The sequence below is a fragment of the Candoia aspera genome, chromosome 11 (assembly GCF_035149785.1).
Source record: "Candoia aspera isolate rCanAsp1 chromosome 11, rCanAsp1.hap2, whole genome shotgun sequence".
Lineage (NCBI taxonomy): Eukaryota > Metazoa > Chordata > Lepidosauria > Squamata > Boidae > Candoia > Candoia aspera.
In genome coordinates, this window is record NC_086163.1 from 4405892 (window position 1) to 4429480 (window position 23589).

A 23589-nucleotide genomic window follows, 5' to 3' on the forward strand; every position below is an offset into this window, starting at 1 on the left:
TGATTGACGGATTTTCTTTTGGCCCAACCCTTTCCCTGGCTCTTAGGGTTGACGGACCTAACCCCTCCCTCCCCCACCAATCCCTCTTTCTACTGGCCGGCCGGGCGCCAGGCTGGACTGGGATTCGTCGGCCGGCCTGAGAGCGGGCGGAAGAGGCGGAGCGGAAGTGCGGAGAGTCGGGAGGCGTGTCCTTGGGGAGGCCGGGCCTGTGGCCACAAAGGTGGGTTTGCGAGAAGGAGGCGGTCGCTTGAGGGGCCCATGGCGGCGAGGTGGGTGTTGCGGCCGGGCCTTGTGGCTGGGTTTCGGAGGAGAGGAGCGGGGAAGGGTCGCGTGAGGAGAGGCGGAGCAAGATGAACCGGTTCCGTTCATGAGGGACAAAACAGGATTCGAATTAACCTTTGCAAAGCGCTCCCAATTCAGTCTTTATCAGAGTCGTTGAGGGTCGGGCGGCCTACAAATGTAATTAATTATTGTTGTTGTTATTACGTTTACCTGCCAAATTACAAAACCTTGCAAAGGAGTCTTCCCAAGATGGTGCCCTCCGGATTCCCGCTCCCATCATCCCCAGCCGCCTCCAGATGGGCTCCTTGGAGGCGACTGGAGTGGTGTATCTCGAGGACCCAGTCCTCCCCTTGGTGGTTCTTTATAACGACCTTGAGCACGGCCAGGCCGGGTGTCAGTTGGATGGGAGACCACCAGGAAACCCTGAAGCCATCCCAGAAGATTTCACTGGCAAGCCATTGCTGTATTGTGGCTGAGAAAACAACATGGCCTCCTGTAACCTACTGAAGGGGGCAGGCTAAGCCTTCCAATCCCAGGTATTAACTGCTTAGCCTGATCTATTTTCCTCGCTCCACCTGCATTGCAATAGGCAGTACTGTTGGGTGCCATATTTTTGCACCGCGCCTCTGGACTTCTTTACTAGCCTGTTAAGCTGCTGCAGTCTTGTGACCCGCGGCTGTTTACAGAAATAAAATCATCCACAACACTGCATGGTTTGCGAAGTAGTGAAGCCCCTAAAAACATCGGTTTTTATTCATTCAGATCAAACAGTATCCCCATCACAGCTGACACTTTGGTGGTTCTAGGTCACTTAATTAAAAAGCTCCACAGAAGAGTTCAGATTAAAATGAACTCTGCTGATTTTCTGTATTGAGACCTGCTAAGGCTTAGTAGAGGGAAGAATTTGTTCTAGAGCTGAACAAGTAGTGTGTATTGCTCCCTCCCTCTTCGTTTTTAGTGTTAAATCTGTATCATCCCAAAGTTTATGAGTGGTAAGGGCGAAAATAATTGCACTCTTTGTGCTGCTGTCTTTTTCACTCAGATCATCTTGGACATAAAAGGTCTTTGGTTGAAATCATTTATAGTTTGTTGAGGATGCAAATGGATCCAACCTTCCCTTTGCCAGCAGGTCCAGTGCTTATTCCTGAAGGCCTTTATTCATCTTAAAATTTCTTGCTTTTCTAAATGAACGTCTGTTACATTTATCAATGGCAGAGGTGTTGATAAAACTGCGCAGTTGTGTAAGAAAGATGTGCTTTGAAAACCAGTTATATAAACTCTGCTGCTTTCCTCAGTGTGCATATTTTTATACAACTGCCATATTTGGATAAGTCAAAGTAATATTCTGTTCTTCCTCAGGGAAGTGAGCACTTGTCAGAGTTTTGTTTTGCCTCTATGCATAGGTGTCACATACATGTAAATCCACATGTGCATGACCTTGGCTTTGAACTCAGCACAATGGAACATGTGACACCTCAAAAGCTGAGGAACATAAAAGCTACATTCAAGGACCTTGAAGATGATTATTTCATTAAGAATTACTGAAATAAAATTGAATCAAAAAGACTATTCAAAAAATGAGAATGTTAAAAGTTAAGACCTTTCAAATAGGAATACGACAGTATTTGATGAATATTAGGTATGTGATTAAAAACATGGTAAGAAGGAGAAGTGATCACAGATTAAGCATTTTAACATCTCAGCAGGTACCAGCACCTGCTTAGTCTTGGCTTGGGAATTAACAGGGAATTTCAGTGCTATTGACTACACTGGGAAATTGGAAAAAAAAAAGTAGCAAGCTACTTCTGCTTTTTATTAAGAAAACTGCATTCCTGGATGCTATTTTACCTAAATTATAGTTAAACAGGAGGCATGGTGAAAGGGGTAGAAAGGCAGAAGAACTTCTGGCATTCTGAATTTCTAGGAGAGAAGCAAGATGGTAGAATAAGAAATATCTGGAGGTGTAACGATTGCCTATCCTAAAACACCATCAGACTCATGAACAAGTTCATAAAGATATCTGGTTTATTAAAGAATAGTGTGCAGGATCACAAAGAAAGCTGAGAATGGAAAAAGCACGCCAAAAGCAAACTAAAAACCCCTCGGTGCAAACGAGATCCCTCTCCCCGTAGAATCTTCCCAGGCTCACAATCGCAGGTGCTCCTAACGGCTTCTGATGGTCCGCGGGAAAAATCCTCGAGCCTTCACATTCCATTGAAACAAACACAGATACAGAGCTTGGCACAAGGTCTCCCAGCAGCTCCCTCCCAACAGAAACGCACGTCAGCACCATGGCATGTGAAACGTTATGATGTACAGTGCACATCGAAACAGTGAACATGACAGGAGGTGATAATTGTAGGAGGAGAGCCATGTTAGTCTATGGTGGCAAAAAATTGGGAGGAATCTGGTAGCACTTCTTCAACTAACAAGTTTTATTAAAAAGGAGATGGTTTCGTGAGCTGCCAGGACTTCTTCAGATGCAGAGAGTGGCTTGAATGATGTAGTATTTAGATGGGGGGAAGGAGGGGCAAGACACGTTGACTGCGTAGATGCAGGTTCCTTGAAGGACTCTTTTTCAACTACCATCATCTGTCAGAAGTCTTGGAACAGCTTGTGCGGGACTAAGACAAGAGGAGCAAAGTCGGTCCCTGGTAGATTCGTGCCCTTGTTACTACAGGGCATCGAGCTCAGCATAAATGTGTATTCGACGAAAATAGAAGTTAGTGGAAACAATACCTGGCATTGTTCAATGGTAGTCTCTAGTCAATTGAAAGAACCTTAAAAGTCAACCTTAGTCAGTTGAAAATCCCTTCAAATAGAAGAAAGGAGAACATTATTTTTTTCTTTTCTTACTTTGATTCTTTGGCACGGGTATTGGCAACCTTTCTGAGTCTGGCACATTTGGAATTTGAAAAGCATGGTATGGGTATTCCCATAAAATAGCTCCTGTGAGGGCCATAGCCAGCTGCAAAACATCCCTTTTACTTTGCCACCCCCTATAATTCGTCTGACAGATTCTCGGTCACCTCAGCTTCCCTTTGTCTGTTTTGTGGGCAAACGATCACAGTTCCAAATGGAACGCTAGGCCTGCGTGGTTAGGTCAAGGTACAAGGCAAAAACTGCATTATTGGCCATTCTAGGCCAGAAAGAGCAGCTTCTAGGTACTGCGTAGGCCCTAACCCTTTTCTCTGCCTAGGCTGCTCCAGAATGGAAGGTGGAGAAAGCAGTGCGGACCTCGTAATTAACAAAAGGTTTGTCTCGGAAGCTGAGTTGGAAGATCGCCGGAAGCGAAGACAGGAGGAATGGGAGAAGGTTCGGAAACCTGAGGACCCCAAAGGTATTTGAGGGATTATCTAAAGAGGGTTTAGGGGAGCTTTGAACCTAGTCACAATCCCAAGCAGGCTCAGTGTTGATCTAAAGCTCCTTCATCCAAGGTACTGGCCACGGACAAGGCTTGACTGGAAGGATAATTGAGCAAAGTTCTAAGTAATAACCAAGATGTAACTTGTAGACCAGTTCTTATATCATCCTGAAAGTATTCCTAGCTATTTATTTAAATGGAAGAAGAAACCAAGGAGGAAAGTTTATACAGTAATCTTGGGTTAGGAGGAGGGCAAAGGACAATTTACTACTCAGTGACTAGCTTTTAGCACTCATCGCGTTTCTTCGTACTTCTGTGGTTCTTTTTAAAAAAGGGAAATAAGTTATGACATGCCTTATCATGACTGAGTGAGGCTGATGGTTTTCCTGAAGCTCCTAGCAAATTATTGCAGACACAGGACTTGAGCTGGGGACTTTCTGATCTACCGCTCATTCTCTTGGCCACTGTGTCGCACTGTCTCCTCAAGATAATGTGTAATAACTCTGTATTAGCTGTACTTGAAGGTGCGGCAGAGTGTTGAATTACAACTTCCGGCATTTTAGAGCAGTAGCATCATCCGTCTATTTTGTAGGAAGCGTGCATTAACTTCACTGTGTCAGGGTTGTAAACCTGCCCAGTCGTGTGTGATATCAACAGATTGAGGTTTACAGGTACCAATTCTTTCTCTTCCTGTTGTAAAAAAAAATGACCAGAGGGATGTGCTTTGAGGCAGGAGGGCTTGTAATTTCCAGTGATTTATTAACACAGCTGCTGGAGCAACTTTTCTACTAGAGCAGTTTTTGAACGCTGACTGAGACATCTGTTTCTTCATCCCCTAGAATGTCCCGAAGAAGCATACGACCCCCGGTCCCTCTATGAAAGGCTTCAGGAACAAAAGGACAAGAAGCAGCAGGAGTTTGAAGAACAGTTCAAATTCAGTAAGTTCCAGTAAGCGCCTCTGAAATTCTGCCACACGGAGATGTGACCCATTATTTTTCCTCTCTTATCTCCCTGGAATTTTGCTCTTAAGAACAGAACGCTCTCTCCTGGAATGCTTCATAATGGAGAATGCCCCAGCAATCCTCTTGCAGGTGTGCCAAGGTTAGCAGAGCTGGCCTCTTGGCTACTGCTGGGTTCCAGAAACCAGTTTGTCCACTTCTGCAGAGGAAAGGAAAAAGTGTGAGGCTCGGCATAGCTGCCAGCTTTTCTTCTTGGCTTCAAAAGCTGCTGATTTAGTGGTGCAAGGGACGTATTCCACCTCTGTATGTGTGCTGGCAGTGGGGAAGTGGTCTCCAGGGGAAAACGGTGGTGTTTTATCTTTATCTTTCCATCTGCCAGTTCTTGCTGATAACTTCTTGATCTTCTTCGCTATTTCTTGTCTGCATGAAGCTGCTTTTTGTAGCAAGCAAGTTCAGACAGAACTATCTTGACTGTGGTCAGAGGTAGGCGGTTTTTTTGTAGTTGGGTGCAGCAGCATGATCTTGAAGGCTTCTGAGGCTTTAAAGGTGGGCATTACACCTCCACCCTTAAAGCCACGCACCAAATTAAGTGAAAATTACACAATCCGACAATGGCCCCTTGGCCACTGGACTTCAGTGGTGTGATCTTGGGAGTTGTAAGTGGGGTGCCCAACCCTGACTTACGTCCGTGTAATGAAAGTCTTCCAGCTACCAGAGCAGCCACTTGCTCCTCTCTCAGGATGAATCAGGAAGCTTCAGGTCAAGCATTTCTCCCTGGGAGCTTTTCAGCTAAAATTTGATCAAACTGAAAAGGCCTGTGTATTAAGGCCATGCAGTGATTTGAGTGCTGTCTCTGGCAGGTGCTTTAGAGCAGCGATTCCCAACCTTTTTGGCACCAGGGACCGGTTTTGTGGAAGACAATTTTGCCACGGACCGGGGTGTGTGTGTGTGATTCAAGCACTTCCTCTTTTTCCCACCTTTTATTCTTTTTCCTTCACGCCGTTTGGAGATAGCAGCCAATGGGCTTGCTTCCTCTGACAGGAGGTGGAGCTCAGGCGGTGATGCAAGCGATGGGGAGTGGCTGTAAATACTTAGCTGTAAATTTGCTCGCTTGCTCGCCCACCACTCACCTCCTACTGTGCGGCCTGGTTCCTAACAGGCCACGGACGGGTACCAGTCCACAGCCCAGGGGTTGGGGACCCCTGCTTTAGAGCATCATTGTGACACTTGTCTGCAACCCCTTAGTGTTTCTTAAACTTGGGAACTTTAAGATGTGGACTTCAACTCCCAGAAATCCCCAGCCAGTGTGTAAAAGCATAATGGGGCTGTTTTCAGGGCTACAGGTAGTCCTCGACTTACTACCATTCATTTAGCAACTGTTCAAAGTTACAACAGCACTGGAAAAAGTGACTTGTGACTGTCACAACTTCCCTGCAGTCTTGTGATCAAAATTCAGGTGCTTGGCAACCAGCGTGTATTTATGATGGTTGCAGCGTCCCAGGGTCACACGAGGAGTCACACCCATTGTCTGGAGTGCTTCAGAAACAGACCTTGTTCATTTGGGGTGAAGTCCAAACTAAAATTTTGTCCATTGCATCCGAACGGGGATCCATAGAACAGGCGGTGCCATATATTCCTAGCCGATGGAATTAAAAACGTGCTCAGACAAGCGGGGAAGAAATGAGATGGCCGAGATGCTGTAGCCAAGTTTGTGGGTTTATCACCATCTGTTGGCTTGTTGTCTACAGAAAATATGGTCAGGGGCCTGGATGAAGATGAATCCAAGTTCCTCGATGAAGTGTCCCGACAGCAAGCGCTGGTAGAAAAGCAGCGTCACGAAGAAGATCTCAAGGAGCTGAATGAATACCGGATATCCTTGGCCCTAAAATGGTGGTTACTCCTCTTTGGGAGGGTTTGAAAGCAGCCAGACAGCCTTGCTCTTGCTTTTGAACCGTTTGGAGCAGTGTTTCTCAACTGTGGTCCCTTTAAGATGGGTGGACTTCAACTCCCAGAGTTCCCCAGCCAGCAAGGATTCTGGAAGTTGAAGGCCATCCATCTTAAAGGGGCCACAGTTGAGAAACACTGGTTTGGAGTGTTAACGTATCCTAAGATGGGTACTAAGTTTGCATCATTTGTGTGCAAGCAATTCATTTAGCAGTACTTTAGTTAGGGGTGGATCTGTTCTACTGCTGTGCTATAATGTGTCACACTTTTTAATTAATTAATTAATTAATTTATCCCATTTCTGCACCACCCATCTCGCAGGCGACTCCAGGTGGTTTACAATTCAGTTAAAACAAAAATCATAAAAAGGAGTACTTCATGAAAATATAAGCAGAAAATATAGAAAATATTTAAAATTTATATAAAATATGTAATTGCTCTGCTGCTTTAAATCTTGCTTTGGTCTGAGACAGTAAATATAATTTGATTCAATGAGTAGACCATAATGATATCCATACATTTGTATTCTTAGCTATTGCCAATTACATTTTTAGTTTCTGTTGTTATATTTTATCAACTTTTTAAGATAGGACAACATTTTAATTTTTTAATCCAGTCCATGGGCTTTTTAATATATTAACAGCAATATTATGCTATAGTATATTATTAAGACTCTGTGTAATGTAATATTACTGTCAATCATTTATATCCATATTCCAGACTTCTTAGGGGTTTAGTGACTTCACAGCTTTGAGCCCATAATTCTAATCTACCTACTTTTTCCATAGCTTTTAGGTCAGACTGTTCAGTAGTAATTATTTATTAAACTTGTATGCCACCTCACTCTCAATGACTTTGGGTGGCTCACAAGTCAAACAAAGAAATTAAGAACAATAAAAGATAAAGATTAAAGGTGACAAGTGCAATGCAGCGGGGCTCTCAGTCTCCCTCGCCAAAGGCCTGATAGTTTCTCTGGTCGTTCTGGTCAATGGTCGTTCTGGTCAGTGACTGTAATAAAACTTTTGATCTGGACATTAGTGAAGGAGGAGGGTCTTCAGAGAAGTGGCCACAGTTGTGTGGCTTTTCAGGGTGCCGACAATGTTTGGTAGCCAGTCAATATTTGAAGCCACCACTTTGAAGCGCGTTTTCTGCCATTAACCGCATGGGGAATGTGTTGGCTTGCGTGCACGTCAGTGGCCAGATTTGTGAAGTTGGGACAAGTGTTTTCTAGTTCTATGTGCATAGAGCTGGTCAGTTGAGTGAATACGTTTGAATGTGCCTACTTTGCTGGGGAAGTAATCTGCTTCTGTCCTAAACATTTGTATTTGCTATTTCATGCTTTGCCTCTCCCAGAGAAACCAAGTTATCCAGAAACACTCAACTGCGAGAAACCAACAATTTGATGACTCTAGCAGAACTTTTGCCAATAGAATGTCTTGAAATTAGATGCTATGATCTTCTCAGAGGCATTGAATCATCTACTGTGGGAACAAATGCTGGGTTTGGTTGCATGCAGAAGGGATCTTGCAGGCCACTGAGTTGATCACCAGGACGGTTGTTTTTAGTTGTGCTTTGTGGCGTTTCAGTTTTGAAACAGATAATAAGCGCAGGGAAGGAGACTCTATAAACACCCACTGCTATCTTGTAGAAATATGTTTTGTGGATCAATATATTCCCAGATTATGAATAACGATTTTGCTTGACAAGCGCAAGAAAAGGAAATACAAAAGTATTAAAGCTAAAAACATGCCATAGGTTGCCAACCAAGCATTCCATCCAGTGCCTCCCCTTACAGAGAGGCTAGATCTGTCCCCTGTGTGAACAGGTACTTTGCTTGATTTGACTATAACTTGAGGTGCACCTAGTCATGGTGGCTTGCAGAGCAGTCCGCTCTGGCTTAACCAGCTAGCTATGGGTTCATGTAATGTCTGAATCTTGCCATGGGGTATGTTGTAGGAGCAATTGCGTTGATTTGTAGACTGACCTTCCTATTGCTGGCTTAGCAGCGGTGATAACGGGGCCTTCGTGGTTTCTGTTTTGTTGATGCTTCGGGTGTAATATAAGAAAGAGCAGGAGGCAAAGTGGCTGTTCTGCTCGGGGGGTTGACAGAATCCAGCAGCACCTCAAAGTGATCCAGAAGGGGAGTAGCTTGATGCTTGTCTGCCCTGGCTGAGGGAGGTGCCCATGTTGGCCCTTGCTTGGAACAGATTCTTCCTGGTCAGCATTTTTTGGCAAAGCCTGTTAAGAATAGACCTTTCTTTCGGCAGATAAACGTTCTCTAGCAGTGAAGGATGCGGAGAGATGCAACTAGCATTAACTATGAGTGTGGAAGGTGAACCTAAAGCAGATCTCCTATGGATGTGTGGATATTGCATTAGGGTTCCAGGCTGTAGCTGATGAGCACACTAAGTTTCTTTGGGGTACTAAGCTGAGTTGTTTTAAGTATTGGAAACTCCAGGTTGGAGGATATGGATTGGGCAAACAGCAGGCCGAGGTTATTAGTGCAGCCAATGACGTAAGCAAAATGTACTGAGGGGTTGAAAAGCCACTGAATTCCTGGCCCAGCCCCTTCTGCTGGCCTTTGCCAAACTCTGCTTCCAAATGGCTAAGCCCTGCATTGGCTTGTCGGGCCGGTGTTACTGAGGCTCTGCTCTAAATGTTCCGTGATTTCACCCCTTATCTTTTGCTTATTTGTTTTCAGTTTCCACCTGTGGCTTACTAGTTCCTGCTCTGTGGGGTGTGCATGTGTGTGCAGCGTGTATGAAAAAGAAATGTTAACTGTCCTGTTTAGGTTTATCCTTGCCCAGCAGGCATTTTAGGTTGTCTTGGGAATTTGGGTGTCTCTCTCTCTCTCTCTCTTTCTCTCTCTGTATTGTTTGTGAATGTATCTTTTCCCTCCCCAAATATTCATTATTGCACCGGGAGCATTTTCCATTATGGATCTATTGGAGGATCGCTAGGAAGCCTCTCCCATTTTGCGCTACCAAGGCATTCCAACGCGTTTCCTTTCTTTTCCGTGAAGATGGGAAACGTGGTCCGATCATCCTGGTAGTTCAGCTTATCAGGGTCATTTATCTGATCTGGAATGGTGTGAAATTCACCCAGGAAAGCTGAAATGAAATTAAGGTATGTGTGGGCATGTACTAAGAGACCAACCAATTTCTTTATCTGAATATAAGGAGACAATTGAGGTTGGTGAGGCTTCCCGATAATAAATATATTCGGTCTGCAATCAGCATCTTAGTAAAGTGTCATTTTGGTTGGTTTCAGTAAAGATCCTGCCCAATGCTCGTTTTTGAAAATCTTGCCAACGTCAGCTGGTGGCACTAGAGAGCTCAACTAATGGAACTCCAAGCTGGTCGCGATACTTGATGTGGCAGAGATTACATATAGATGTAGATGATAGATACACACATACAGTACATACACACAGAGAGACAGAGCATTAGCTGGGATAAGAACTAGGAAGTGTGGACTGCTGGGTCGAATCCTTATCTGGTTTTAAGAAAAAGCCATTTGTCTGAACTCTTGTCTATTATATGTACCTTGGCAGATGGTTAACTTGAAACGATTTGGTGTCCCACACTCAAGTTCTGATTCCTTGCTTTAGCCGAATAGGTCGTTGTTTCAGTCCCCTGATGCCTCTAATGCTATACTTGCAGGAAAGCAAATCCAGTAAAGTTATTTTCCCCATTTTTGTACACATTCCCTTTCCAAGGTTTGTATATGCCAGTGCCAAAGGTTAAGTGTAGTTGCAAAGATGCTGGGGGGGAAAAAATAAAACTGCTGGTTAACACTTGTGGCACTGCAAACGCTGCCGAGTTCTTTGTTCTGGGTCGCCTTCGCTTCTTGCACTGCATTCTTTTTGTCCTTGACTTTGAGTTCACAGCACTTTGTCAAAGGTCGGGGTTAGTGCTGACTTGAAGAAGGAGGCAGACAAGAAACTGCCAGTAAAATCAGAAAACAGGAGCAAATTCTCTCAGGCAAAGCTGTTGGCAGGAGCTGTGAAACACAGAAGGTATGTTTTGCTCCTCTGTATTTCTGCACCTGAGGCTCAGCGCACAGCAGTAACAAAGAACTCAGGTCTTCTGACTCTTCCATGCAGGAAAATCCAGGGTTTTTGCAAGTGGAACTTGGATGAAATCAGTTTCTTTTCCTTTAGAGCTAGCATTATAACTGTGACATGCACATGAGTCCAGAAATGAGGTTCCACAGATCCAAAAGCATCTGGATATTTTCAGTTGCCACTTGCCCCAATAGTTGAACAGCTGCTAAGCATCAAGTTTTCTTCGTGATCTCATTCAGGAAAATTGGATCATCTCCTGGGCAACTTCCAGGAAAAGCCCGGCTGCACCAAAGGATTGAAAATGATGTAGGGGGAACCTGAATAAAGAGGGAAGGGAGCAATAGAATGAGGGTATATTGAGTTCTCATCTTGAGAGGAACCACAGGTTGGAACCCTAAAGCTAAGCTAAGGTGCCCACAGACTTGACTTGTGCCTGACAGGCTCCTCTCTCGCTAATTTTTAGAGTTTGAAGGTCCATAGATGGAAAACTGGCATGTTGTGAAACACTGATCCTCAGCCTAGTGGGTCTTTCCTCTGGGTCTTTCCCAGAAGCCTCAGAGGCAGGTTTATGGGAGGCTTACCTGACCAGGAGAAACAAGGGATAAGCTTGGATGGTAGTGAACAATGAGGAACCTAGAGTGGGTGGTAGGAAGCCACTCCTAAGTTGGCATTTGTGGTTTCTATCTGGTCATATTAGAGCATTATTTTCTTCTGGAGGAGGAAGGATATCCAGTGTGTGGACAGCCAGACTGTCTTCGCAGCAGCCATTTTGTTAAGGTATATGCCAACATGTTCTCCTAATTGCTAATTTGCCACTGACCTGCAAAGATTGTCTTGTACTGTGACAAACCATAACGGTTGGCTTCCTGCGTTTCTCTTCCTGCTGATGGTTCATTATCAGGCTAGTAACAGCATGAGGTGCACTGATGATGTTCTCTGGTCTGGTAGTGAAACATCTGCAAGAAGGAAGCCAAGCTCAGACAACACCCACTGCTCAAAAATTCAGCTCTGAGCCACATCTCCACTCTTGAAACCAGGATGGGTTTTTGGTCTTTGGTTTACCAGACCAGATGAACACCACCTTGTTGTTTGTAATTCATAGTTTATGGTGGTAGGATGTACAAGTCCAGCCAGTTGTGGCTTCTGAACAAATCATGGTTACAATAAACTATGGGTTAGCATGTGTGCCTCTGATTATGGTCTTTCTGCTTCCCTGTTTTCCATAAACGAACCAATTTAAGTTCTGCTCGCTCTTTGGATTTGTGTCTCTTTGCAGCTCAGAAGGTGCCAATAGTGTAAAAAGATTGAAACTGGACCCGGATCCTGACCATGATAAGGTTCCAGGTGTGTATTTGCATGTGTTGGGAAGGGTCAGCGCGCATGGGGTTGAGTGCTTTGCACGGTTAGCTCTGCCCTGCTTTCGCAAGTTGCCTTCGGGGGGCTGGGATGGAAGGGGATTTTACTCTTGTGATCTTGGATGAAATCGAGCAGCAGACTAGACGGAGCGAGCAGCCTTTGACTGGACCATTCTTGGAAGAAGCTCTCCATTCAAGGGTGTCTGATAGGAGAGGTGGCCCACCTTTTCATTCAGGATTTTTTTAAGGAGGAGGAGCAGCAGCAGAGAGAAGGTATGAGGGATAATCTCAGTTTCCATGGCAGGAATGCGGAAACACTTCGCCATCACCTCCTTCCAAGACGCTTTTCGACTCCCCAGTCCAGCCTGCCATCCCCAGATTTCCTGGGGGTGTCCAATCCAAGAACTAATCAGGTCTGACTCTGCTTTGCTTTTTGAGGTCAGCCGAGTTGGTTGGGTGCCGTGATCTAGTTGAGCAAAGGAAGAGAGAGGAAAGTAACGTGGTCCAGCGTTGCGCTTGGATTGGGGTGACCTGGTGTTTGAGAACTGTAAGGATGCTATTCCAGGCTTGGTTTCCTGGCTTGAGAGCAATGAGCCACGAGTCTCAATACTGATGCATCACTGTTCTTTCTTCTTATGATGAAGCTGCTTGCCAGACACTAACCCCCAATCTCTCTTCACTGATTGTGGCCCTCGAAGTCTTCCCCCAAGGCAGAATAGCTGGAGAAATGAGGGTGAACTGTGGGCAGAAGCTTCACAAAATTGGACGATGTCTGTAATGGTTACTGTGCCTCGCCCCAGTTTTTGCTCTTTGCTTCCAGAGGCAAGGCATGTAGTTAATCGAGAGATGGTGGTGTTGCACACTGACTCTCCATCTGCTCGGTTAGCTCCCCTTCCAAGTGTCTCCAGGCTAATTAGCCACAGAAGGTTGGCTGTCTCTAATCCCTTTCAATTATTAGTCATTCTCCCAAATGCTTGACAGGGATTGTTGATAATTCTGTGTGACAGAACCACAGTTGGCATTCTGAGACACATTTCACTTCACTGGAGACAGAATGGGGCTTAGATCTTTCTCCTGGATGGAGAGTCTTCTGAGCCAAGCTTTCCAGAGTCTTTCCCAGGTCCTTCTGGGGACGCAGGGATGGAACTTGACGTTTCTTGCCTGCAGGACAGATGTTTTGTCCCTCGGCTCTTGCCCTTCCCCTTCAGTTTGGTCCTTTTTGATGTAAAGTTGGCACCTGCAATGACATGGAGGGTCATCAACTGTTAATAATGTAAAGGCCGATTGCAACTTTGGGTGCACTCAGGCGGAAATCAAGAAAAAGGCTCCATCATGCGGCACAACACAACACAACGATGAAGACTCAGATTAAGATGTCTGGTAAGATGGGTGTTTTCACTGAAATGTTGAAAGATGGGATTCAGCTTTCAATTGCCAAATCAGGTTGTCCATTCACTAGTTCGATAGGTCAGCAGCGGCATTTATCCAGACTTCTTGTTCTTTGCAAACTTGAGACAGCTCCAGCAAGTAAAATTAGAGGACTGCAGATCACTAATTTTAAGTCAATTTCAGCAGAGCTAGCAGCTCTTACATTATTATCTGGGCCTTTGCTTTTTTGGTGTTAGTTCCAGGAATCCCTTGTACACATAGCTTCCTGGGCCACCTCAAAGCAACGTGCCCAATAGCGAGGAAGTCAAGGGAGAGCTTTTGACCATAACAGAACACTTCAGAACTGAGTTGGAGGCAACTGAGACAGAGGCTCCCAAAGACTGGAGGGTTAAACGCTTCTTTGGTGCCCACGCGTGCCTGCCCTCGGTGACGTTCCATTCGGAGGAAACGGGAAATGTGGCCTCAAGAGTCAGCCTGGCCTTCCCACACTCTTTCTTCTTCTCTTTCAGAAAAACCGTCTTGCGTCCCCCTCGGCAGCAGCTCCACGGGCGGCTCTGCCATCCACTGCCCCTCAGCCGCTGTGTGCATTGGGATCCTGCCCGGCCTCGGGGCTTACTCAGGGAGCAGCGACTCCGAATCCAGCTCCGACAGCGAGGGCACCATCAATTCGACGGGCAAAATCGTCTCCTCCGTGTTCCGTGGCAGCAACTTCTTTGATGCCCCGCTCTAGGCTTCTTTGCGGCTCGCCCAGAACTGGTTTCCTTTCTCATCCCGGTCGTTCTTTCAAAACTCACTGCTTTTTCCCCGTCTCCCTTTTTCGGATAACACCAAAATAATGCACTGCGGCAGTTTTTGTCGGTGTCTCGGCCTTCCCTTTGCCCCTGCTGCCCCCCAGCCTTCTCTCTAAGACTGTGCTTAGCGTGGGACGGGGGTCTGGCCAGGAAGGAGGTGGTTCAGGCACACCCCTTGAGAAACGCCTCGGCTGGAACAAAACGCTTGACCCCTCGGAGGGTGATGAGAAGAGTCTTAAAAGGGAAAGGGGGTGGGGGCAATGACAAGTGGCTTTTAGAAATATTCTTGGATAAGTGGCAAGCTTGCAGCAAGGAGGAGTGGCCCCTCCTGTAGGTTTTAAGTGTCATTTTATTATATAATCGAAAGGGATGGGAGAGGCAGCAAAATCACACAGTGGTAAGAAATGAGTGTTGAGAAGTGTAACCAAGTTCCCCTGTTGCATTGGATTAAAAATATCCCCAAGCATTTTTTTTTTATCTTGGATTTTGCTGTTCATGATTCTTCACACAGTCCTGCTGTGCTTTGCCATCATCTCTTAGACTCCCTGCTGGCTCTCCTTGGTGGCCAAAATTCCTCACGCAGTGGAATTTTAAAGTTGATGGTCAGTTACTGAAAATCTTGGGCTTCCATTCAAGGTTATCATGATTTTTTTCCCCTGAGAATACAAAGGGGTTCTGAATGAATGGCTGGGCTTAGTTTGGGGGACTACTGCAAAAAGTATCGCTGATAGCAGTTACATAGCAGAGTAGCAGCTTCATAATGCCCAGAAATCTGGGGTGAGGCTGGTCAGCAGCTGCGATGCTTTGGGAGACATGCAGCGTGTGTAGTTCAAGTTTAACGCTTCAATTGATGTACAAATGAAACTTTAATGTTTGCCCAGTTGGTCTTGTGAGCTCTGTTTGTTGAAGAAAAGCAATTAAACCCATGGGTGTTGGACAGGCTTCATTGAGAAACAGCATGCTTGCCATGGCTGATTTGTTAGGGACCTTTTAGGATGCGCATTCCGTTGTGCCGAGTTCCACCAACTTGATGGAAATGTTATCAGCATCGGAACAAAGCTAGAAGTTGTAGTAGTCCCAGGAACAATTCAGTGCAGGTATTCCCATGCTGCTTTACGTCTCTGAGAACCTGGAGGGTGAATGTAAATTTGATCTCCTCTTCAGTCCTCTGTCTGTTGCCTAAGGATTGGATTGATCTTAAAGTCCCAGTTATGGGCCAAGCTCAGCCTCCTTTTCCCAGCCATGGGTAAAGGAGGGTTGAGAAAGCTACAGAAGCTTATAGGAAAGTCAGATACATGTTCATAAGATACGGCATTTAAAAAACAACCTCAAAAATCCAAGAGAAGAATCAGAGGAGTGGGATTGCCTGCCTCTTACATGCTGCGCGTGTCCGGGAGGAGGAAGGTAGCCTTTATTGCATTGTTTCTCAACCCTAGCAACTTTGAGATGTGTGGACTTCAACTCCCAGCATGGCTGGCTGGGAGATTCTGGGAGTTGAAGTCCACACATCTTAAAGTTGCTGAGATAGAGAAACACTGCTTTATAGGATTTGTGTGTGTGAGAGGGAGGGGTTGCAACAGAAATGGGGTAGAGGCACGTTTGGGCAAAAAGTCTTTTGGCACCTGAACAATTGGAAAAGTGCAGAGAGTTGTCAGGCTGCCCTGCTTAGAATGTGGATGGGGGGCCACCAGGAAAGCCTCAAGTAGACTGGACAGTTGAAAAATGATATCCCAGAAGGCCACAGTGGCAAACCACTTCTGTGCTGTTCCAAGACAGCAACACAGATGTGACTGTAGGGTCCCCAGCTGCTGAGCTCAGCTTGAGAGTGTCTCTGTAATAGGATGTAGAGACCAGTGTCCTTTATTGCTCACTGCCTGTCACAGGCCATGCGGCTCCCTCCAGGTGAAACAGGCTTTGAGGAGTCCGTTGCTTGCCGATATCCACCTGGGGAGAGAAGACACGCCCTTTCCTTTGCAGTAACTGTGACAAACCCAGCCGGCCTCGGACTGGGGACTGCAATCTCGGGTACGCTTTTACTACACCGTTGATTGCAGTTGAACTTGGCGATGAGCAGCAGCTTTGTGTACAGGATTGCTAATAAAAATTTTGATGTATCTAGCCTCTTCTAGTCTTTAAAAAGAAAAAAAAAGGCATCTTAAGTACCTTTTATGTTTTTTCCCCCTACGTTTGTTTTACATGAAGTCAGTGATGTCCTTCTGAGTAGACGATAAAACAATCTTTTGGACAGATGGAGCTCTAGGCATGAAGAAACTGCTAACAAAGAAACTGCTAACTGCTGCCATGAAAATGTGGTAGGAAAAAAAAATCTCAGCTTGACTTTGGGCACCAGGCACAAACCTTGGTGGCAACTCTCAAAAAAACATAATTATTCTTTGTTCTTAAGATACCCTCCCCAATATAGTTTAATAGGAATGTGCAATGGATATGTAGTTTGATTTTCCACTATATCGTGCTTGCTGACAAGGAAAGTTCCAAATCACTCAAGTCCTTGCAGCTCAGCGTGTCACCTTGCAAAACAGTCCCTACAGCTACGGTTCTTTTTTTTTAAATCTGCAATAGTTAAGAGGAAATGCTATTTTCTTCCCAGCTATGGAGCTTGGCAAAATGGTAACTAACTCAGGCAGAGTTCTTTTCCTAAATGGTAATTCATAGATTGGATTCCATCCTCTTTGTCCAGGTCGCTGCAAATCTAACGATTACATTTCAATATGCTAAGCATGATTGAGTTCATTTAGGGTTTGTGTGTGTGTGCCTCATACTACATCCATCCATCCATCCCTTTTGATTAGTTATTTGGTCTCTGTGTTACACAGACTCAAGTTAAATGTGTGATGTGAACACAGCCCTAAAGTTGAAACTATGCAACATTCCCTGGTAGAGAAAGATCAGCAAAAAGTAGATAATATCTTTGGGCCAATTTTGGTGCTATCAGCTTCCACAGAACTTATCATGAAAATTAATCTTATAGTTTAAAACAGGATTTCATTTAGAGATGAAAGTAGATGAATTTGGCAAGCCGAGTCACGTATTCATGAACACAGCCAATGCGAAAATCATAGCCAGAAGGGCTCCTTATAGCAGGAGTTTGCTGTGTGATGCCATCTAGCAAAATTAACTCTGCTCTGTTAATTACCTACATGATCTTACTGATACCTAAGATTTAATCCAGTTTAATTTTCCACACCACACTGAATTTCTTGATTTAAACCACTTGGATGAGTTTGCCTAACATTGGGCCACAAGAAAAGGAAGGTTGACGTTAGCCAAGCTGAACGTGTTGGCTGTTTGCAGGTCTGACTTGTAAAAATCACATTTCGCAGAAAAGAAGATGGTCCTAATTTAAGGCAGGTAACCCTTCATCTGCTGAAATGAAACTCGGGGAGGAAAAGCTCATCTGCCCCTAAATTATATTCTCATTTAATCTAAAACCATTTTAAAGCTGTTTGGGGAAAAAAAATAGCCAGTGGGCATCAGGGATAGGTTTTTATCTTTACTTTCAAGATTAGTTTAACTCCTGGTGGTTTCCTAGATATATCCACGTAGCCTTGATTACAGTATGGGAGTGGTTGGCCACTGACTTCCATCAGCCAAGTTGTCGCCATAGGGAAACTCCGCAACGTCTTGTTTCTAAGATGATGTTGAAAATGCTTCAAAGCTGCTCATTTTCTTCAGACTAAAAATTTAAGTATATTTTTCTCTCATTACAAGCTGCTTTTGGAATTTGGCTGAAAAGCAGGACAAATAATTGTAATTAAATAATTACTGGATGGGAAGAAGGAAGTGGTCATTTCAGCACTATATTTTCTCTCCACTTGTGCATGTTTGGGATGAAGCACCACAAATTCTGTAACTTCAGAGAATTCAAGGCTGAGTAGAAACTCTGTCCTGAGATGCTTCAATATTTTCTATTTCTCAGTATCAAAGTAACAGGATTTGGGTTGGATTCACATTGCTAAGTTATAATGGGTTCATTTGGACCTTGGTAGGATGTATGAACCCAACCACTGTGTTCTAGCCCAGCATTTCCTTCACATGGATCCCATCATCCCCAGCCTGCCTCGCAAATTAGACCGAGGTTCTGAGCTGTAACCTGACATTTAGGGAAGGACGTAAGCACCAACCTGGCGCCCTTCACAGGTGTTTGATGCAACTCTGATAGGGAGCTGAGGTGCAACTCACCTGGAGGGATTAGGCTGAGAGAGGCTGCGGGAGACCACTGGACTTAATTGGCTCAAGTCACAGCTCGGTTCCATGGAGATGTGAAGAGTTCAGGGTTGTTTATTAGCCTGAGTATAACAAATACGTGTACATGGTATAAAAATGAACGTAGAGCAGGAGAAGTACAAGTACAACACATCGAAGAATGGTCCACATTTCTTTGGGCAATGAGATTTTGAGAACTTCACACTTGAAGACAGTAAGTTCTGGTTATAAAAATGTCTTCTCATTCCACAAAAATCATACAAAGTACATTCAAATACTTAAAAGTTGATTTGTGGAATCAAGGTGGGGAGAACATCCTGTATTGGCCACAGCGGGTTCCAAGAACCTTGAGCACGGATCCCTACGCTTCTCACGTTGCAGGCTACATTTGGAGGGAATCAGGGTAGGCTTTGTTCCTTTTATTAAATGAAATCAGTTAAATAAAAAGTTATTTGAAACCACAGGAGACATGCAATCTTCTGTCACCAACGGATTTGGGATGCATGCAGGCAAGGAGCAACAGCTTAGTCCTAAGCAGGTTCTGAGTTGAGGGGTGGCAAATTCTGGTGCTTGAAGTACTGGACCACTTGCTGTGGAAGTTCTGCCAACACAGCTTTTGCCAACATTTCTTTGGGTGCCTGAAACAACAAGAAGGCCAGAGTGACAAAGGGCCGGTTCACAAACTGAAGAAACAGTGCCGTGGGTATAAACCAGCAGGTAAGACCAGATGAACCTCTTGCACCAACTCTGCTTTTCAGCCAAATCTTTCTGGTTTTCAGTTGCACAATGCCTGCTGGAGTATCAGAATGACATTTCATTGTGTGCCTACAGCAGGGTCTCTCCACCAGGATCCCACGGCACCCTCGGGTTCCGTGACAGGTCCCTAGGGGTTCCCTGGGAGATTACATTTAAAAAATTATTTCAAACTTGGGCAACTTCACATTCAAGAGGTAAGTTTCATTCTTTATTTTGAGTTTAAGAACACCGTTCATACATCTATAGAGGCCTACCCATGAAACGAATATAATAATTTTGTAACTTCTGGCCCATATTTGAGCCTGAAAGTGCAGGGGTTCCCTGAGGCTTGAAAAATATTTCAAGGGTTCCTCCGGGGTCAAAAAGTTGAGAAAGGCTGGCCTACAGGTTTTGTATCTTGAATGGAGGACTCTTGGAGGCTTTAACTGCCGTGAGCCATGGCTCTTTGATTTAGGAAGTGAATATTGTGCATGACACCGTTCTTGCCGTCTCTGGATCAGAAGAAAGATGTCTGTCTGAAATGCTGGGGAGACAATGGGAATAAACAGCTGCTTCCTTTGTTCTGACCTGGTTGGCCACAGGAGGAGAAGGCCAGGGATGCACCAGACCATTTCTTAGGTTCTGACATGGGAACCACCTTTAAGTGTTCCTATGACAGGGGTCTCTATGGCATATCAACAAGTTTCCTTTTTGATTGTTTGGACTTTCTGATCCAAAGAACCTGTTCAACAGAGGAAGGAAAGATCCCTGCCCATTTCCAGAACCTACAGGACGGTCTTCTCCAACTTGGTGTCCTTCAGATGTTGAATGGGAGTTCTGGGAGTTGTAAACCCCAGTATATCTGGAAAGTGCCAGTTTGGGGGAAGCGTGGATGGTACTTTATGTAACTCTAGAACTGGCATTAGGAAGAAAGGGAATCTTGCTATTTCAGCCAAGATGGCTGCATCTTTGTTGTTCATCGCTTGCCCGTTCACATATGAGGCTTCTGTAGAGTATCCCAGAAATATTGTTATTTTCCTGAAGGAAAACTGACAAATTATATACTGGAGGATTCCCTGAAATGAATTCCCCGTGTAGAATAAAAATCAAGGAGGACACTGCTATAGTTCAGTCTTAAAGATTTTTACAGGTTCAGCTCCTTAGTGATTGAGCATGTTTTCCTTCCAGCCCACACTAATGTAAAGAAGGAATTCTCCTGTACTTACACTGCGGAATTCACGGAATGGCACAAATTGGACGATATCACGCACTGCCTCCTCGCCTGTGTATGACCGAAGCATGCGGTTGTCTCCATCCAGAAACTCCATGGCTGCGAAGTCTGCATTCCCAACCCCAACAATGATAATAGACATGGGCAGCTTGGAGGCCTGTACAACAGCATGCCGTGTCTCATCCATGTCGCTGATGACACCATCCGTGATGATCAGGAGGATGAAGTATTGCTGGAAAGGGAGAGCAGAGAAGAAAACTGGATCATCCAGGAGGAGATGGCAGGTGCATTTGTATTAGAGCACCAAAGTGGGTTTGTGCACATTTCAGATGGACCATCAGAAGATAGAAGAGATCTGTTGATAGTGGAAGCAGTGTGGCTCAGGAGAACAGCCCATCTAGCACATCACTAATTTCACTGTCAAGCCGAACTTAAGACATGGATGCATCGGCTTCATAATACTTGTCCCTAGGAAAATATCATTAGAAGGCCGTCTGCCTCTTGATTATGAAGCTATTACGGCTAGTAACTACTAATTCTCTTCTTCTCCTTGACTGTTGGAAGAGCTATCCCAGAGGAAGGTTTCCTTGGGCACCACTGAAAATGGCAGATTAAGAGCCAGCCTTGATCTATGGGGCTTATCTTCCAGTACCAGACTGACTGAAGGGCCACAGAACAACTGGTGTTGCTACTCAACCCACCAAGGTCTGGGCCGAAGAACAGCCATAGGATTTGCCCCCTGCTAATTAAGGGGAAAGTTACTGTGGCTGGTGCCATTTGGACCCAGTGGGACATCTCTTCTCAGTGCTGTAAGAACTAATTCTCACCCTGTTGACTAATCAGATGGTGCGTTTTACCAGATGTAGCATCTGTAACAGTTCTGCTGCTACTCCGGGCCAACCCACAGGAGCAACCTGAGGTGAACTTAAAGGAGGACCAGAAGACAGGCGTCCCCTAAACCATGTCAATTTTCTGGCATAATAGCCTCAAGATAGATGGGCCACAGCAGCTCTGCAATAGAATAAGATGGGCCGCTGCCTCACCAACAAGTCTGATATTGTCTGCATCGGTTTTCCCCAAACCTATTGGCTTTCAGACAGGCTGGACCGTTGTTGTGAGTGCAGTCCCTTGCAGAGCTCAGAGATAATACATATTCCCTCAGGCAGGTGTGGCTCTTGGCCATGGGCAGATTACTTCATCCCCTCCTCCTGCTAGAAAAAGACTTGCAAAGAATTTATGTTGGGATTTTGGTATTTGTTTTGGGTGTTAGCTTTCTAATTCTGTACAAATTAGGGGATGGTTTTATTCATTCTTCAGACAGTGTTCCAGAAAACATCCTTTCCTTCCCAGCATCGTATCATAATCAGTTATATTAATTAGAGAATTCCCTGGGCCTTCTTGTTACTGGAGCATATAAAACCAGACATACTGCTGGTGGGCAAAATCACAAAGCTCTGCCTTACTTATTTCGGCCATGTCATGAGATCAAACTCGCTGGAAAAGGCAGTTAAGCTCGGAATAGTCAGTGGTAAAAGGAAATGAGGCCGTCAAAAAACACGGTGGCTGGACACCACCAAAGTTGACACCAGCCAGAGCATAAAACTAAAAGAAGCTGTACAAAATCGGAAAATGTGGGGAGAGCTGGTCCATAGAGTCTTCGAGAACTGGACACGATTGAACAGATAGCATCACCATCACCCAATTTTAAAAACCTAAGCTCCGGAAACTGTGTGACATGCCCATGAGATCACCCCAGGTCAGACTCAACTCGATAGAGACTCTTATTTATGCCTACAGTTTTTCAGACATGTGAAAACTAGTATCTTAACGGTTCTCAGTCTTCATTTCACCCTGAACATCTAAATAATAGAAGCGTAAATCTTAAATCTCTTAAAACAAGAACATAAACCCTGCTGGATCAGACCAAAGAGACATTTAGTCTTATCCTTCCGCTCCAACAATGGCCAATGAAGTAAAAGCAAGCAGGAACGGGAACAGAGCCAACAGTGGATGCGGCCTCATCTTTATTTTATACCCACATTTTTTAAAAACTTTTGACCCCCTTTTTATCTCTTCTTCTTTCCACGCAGCAGGCTAAGACGGGTCGCTTTTGCTACAGACCTGAAATGACTTGCTTGCAGAGGGTTTGGGGAATTAAGCAAAGTAAGGCTGCAGGTTGCCCACCCACCCTTCATGGTATCAGAAGTCACCAGGGGGGTCAAGATGATCAGACGTGATCAAAACTCCTTTCTCTGGAGACAAGACCTGGCTCAGGATTGGCGAGGAGAGGTCTATTCCCACATATAGTATTTTAGACACTTCCTTAATTATCATCATCAAAACAAGCACTGTGCAATTTTAACCTGATTAACCCTCTTCTGTTCTTGGTGAGGCTGCAGGATACTCCCCCCCCCCACCAGCCACTTTCAAAGGATGTATGAATTCTGACACGGAGCAGATGCGGGTGGGCGGGATTTCAAACAAGTGGAGTAGCCCAGATGAAATGTGAATTAAATCAGGTTCTGATTAGATCCATCAGGAAGATGAAGACCTGTCTACCCATAGTGCAGGTAATTACAGGGCTTGGTTGATTGTGGAGGAGACTTCTTTTTACAGGCAGTGTGAATCTGAATGAGTCCGTATGAATCTGTAGGAGGACGTGGAGATGGTTGTGCAACATCTGGAGCAGAATTTTGCCAGTCTGCTTCTGTGTCACATTTGCTCAAGACCAAACTAGGCTAGCTTCACAGGACATTGGAGCTCAAGCTTATGAGTATGCACACAGACAAATCAGAGCTATAAACCACCTTTAAACCAGTTATTGGTTTGTAAATCTAGACTTGCTAGATGCATGGCAGCATTAACTCAGGCATGGATGACAAAGCTGTCTGGCTTACTTACCTTCTTTCATGAAGGCAAATGGATTGCATGCAGAAGAAAACGGTTGATTTGCATTATCATTTATAACATCAGGAAGGTATTTGTCAGCACAACTAACATGTCACCACCCAGGTCACAGTGGTCACACGTGAAATGCGAAGCATGCTTTGGGCAGGGTGTATCAAGCTAGAGACCAGGCGTGCCAAAGTCTAGAATGGAAATTTCAGACTGGCTTCAACAGCTCATGTTCACTTGCCTGAAACGGTCGCTCCAAAAAGACTTTCCCACGTGTTCAGAGCAAAATCCGGCCAGCCAGGTGCCGGATAGCTGGAAAGACCCTCCCTGCACCGCAGAACAGCCTTGTCCGAG

General features: G+C 45.0%; 2 protein-coding genes across 3 annotated transcripts in view; one reads left to right on the top strand and one right to left on the bottom strand.

Moving 5' to 3' along the window:
• The first annotated feature begins 105 nt into the window (after positions 1–105).
• Positions 106–16268, top strand: PSME3IP1 (proteasome activator subunit 3 interacting protein 1). Of its 2 annotated transcripts, none has more exons than XM_063312756.1 (7): positions 106–220; positions 3482–3622; positions 4486–4584; positions 6354–6480; positions 10442–10567; positions 11892–11959; positions 13869–16268. In XM_063312756.1, the coding sequence occupies exons 2-7, from the start codon at positions 3493–3495 to the stop codon at positions 14087–14089; spliced, it is 771 nt and encodes a 256-aa protein (XP_063168826.1). In that variant the 5' UTR covers positions 106–220; positions 3482–3492; the 3' UTR covers positions 14090–16268. The 2 variants fall into 2 exon arrangements, with proteins under 2 accessions (XP_063168826.1, XP_063168827.1); XM_063312757.1 differs by having other exon boundaries at positions 174–269.
• A 2165-nt stretch (positions 16269–18433) lies between these two features.
• CPNE2 (copine 2) overlaps positions 18434–23589 on the bottom strand; it is a 117761-nt gene continuing 112605 nt past the window's right edge. Inside the window, exons 15-16 of the mRNA XM_063312712.1 lie at positions 20336–20572; positions 18434–19012 (exon numbers count right to left, since the gene is read on the bottom strand). Of these exons, the coding sequence (XP_063168782.1) occupies positions 18905–19012; positions 20336–20572 (345 nt within the window). The 3' untranslated portion in view covers positions 18434–18904. The remainder of the gene's footprint in view (positions 19013–20335; positions 20573–23589) is intronic.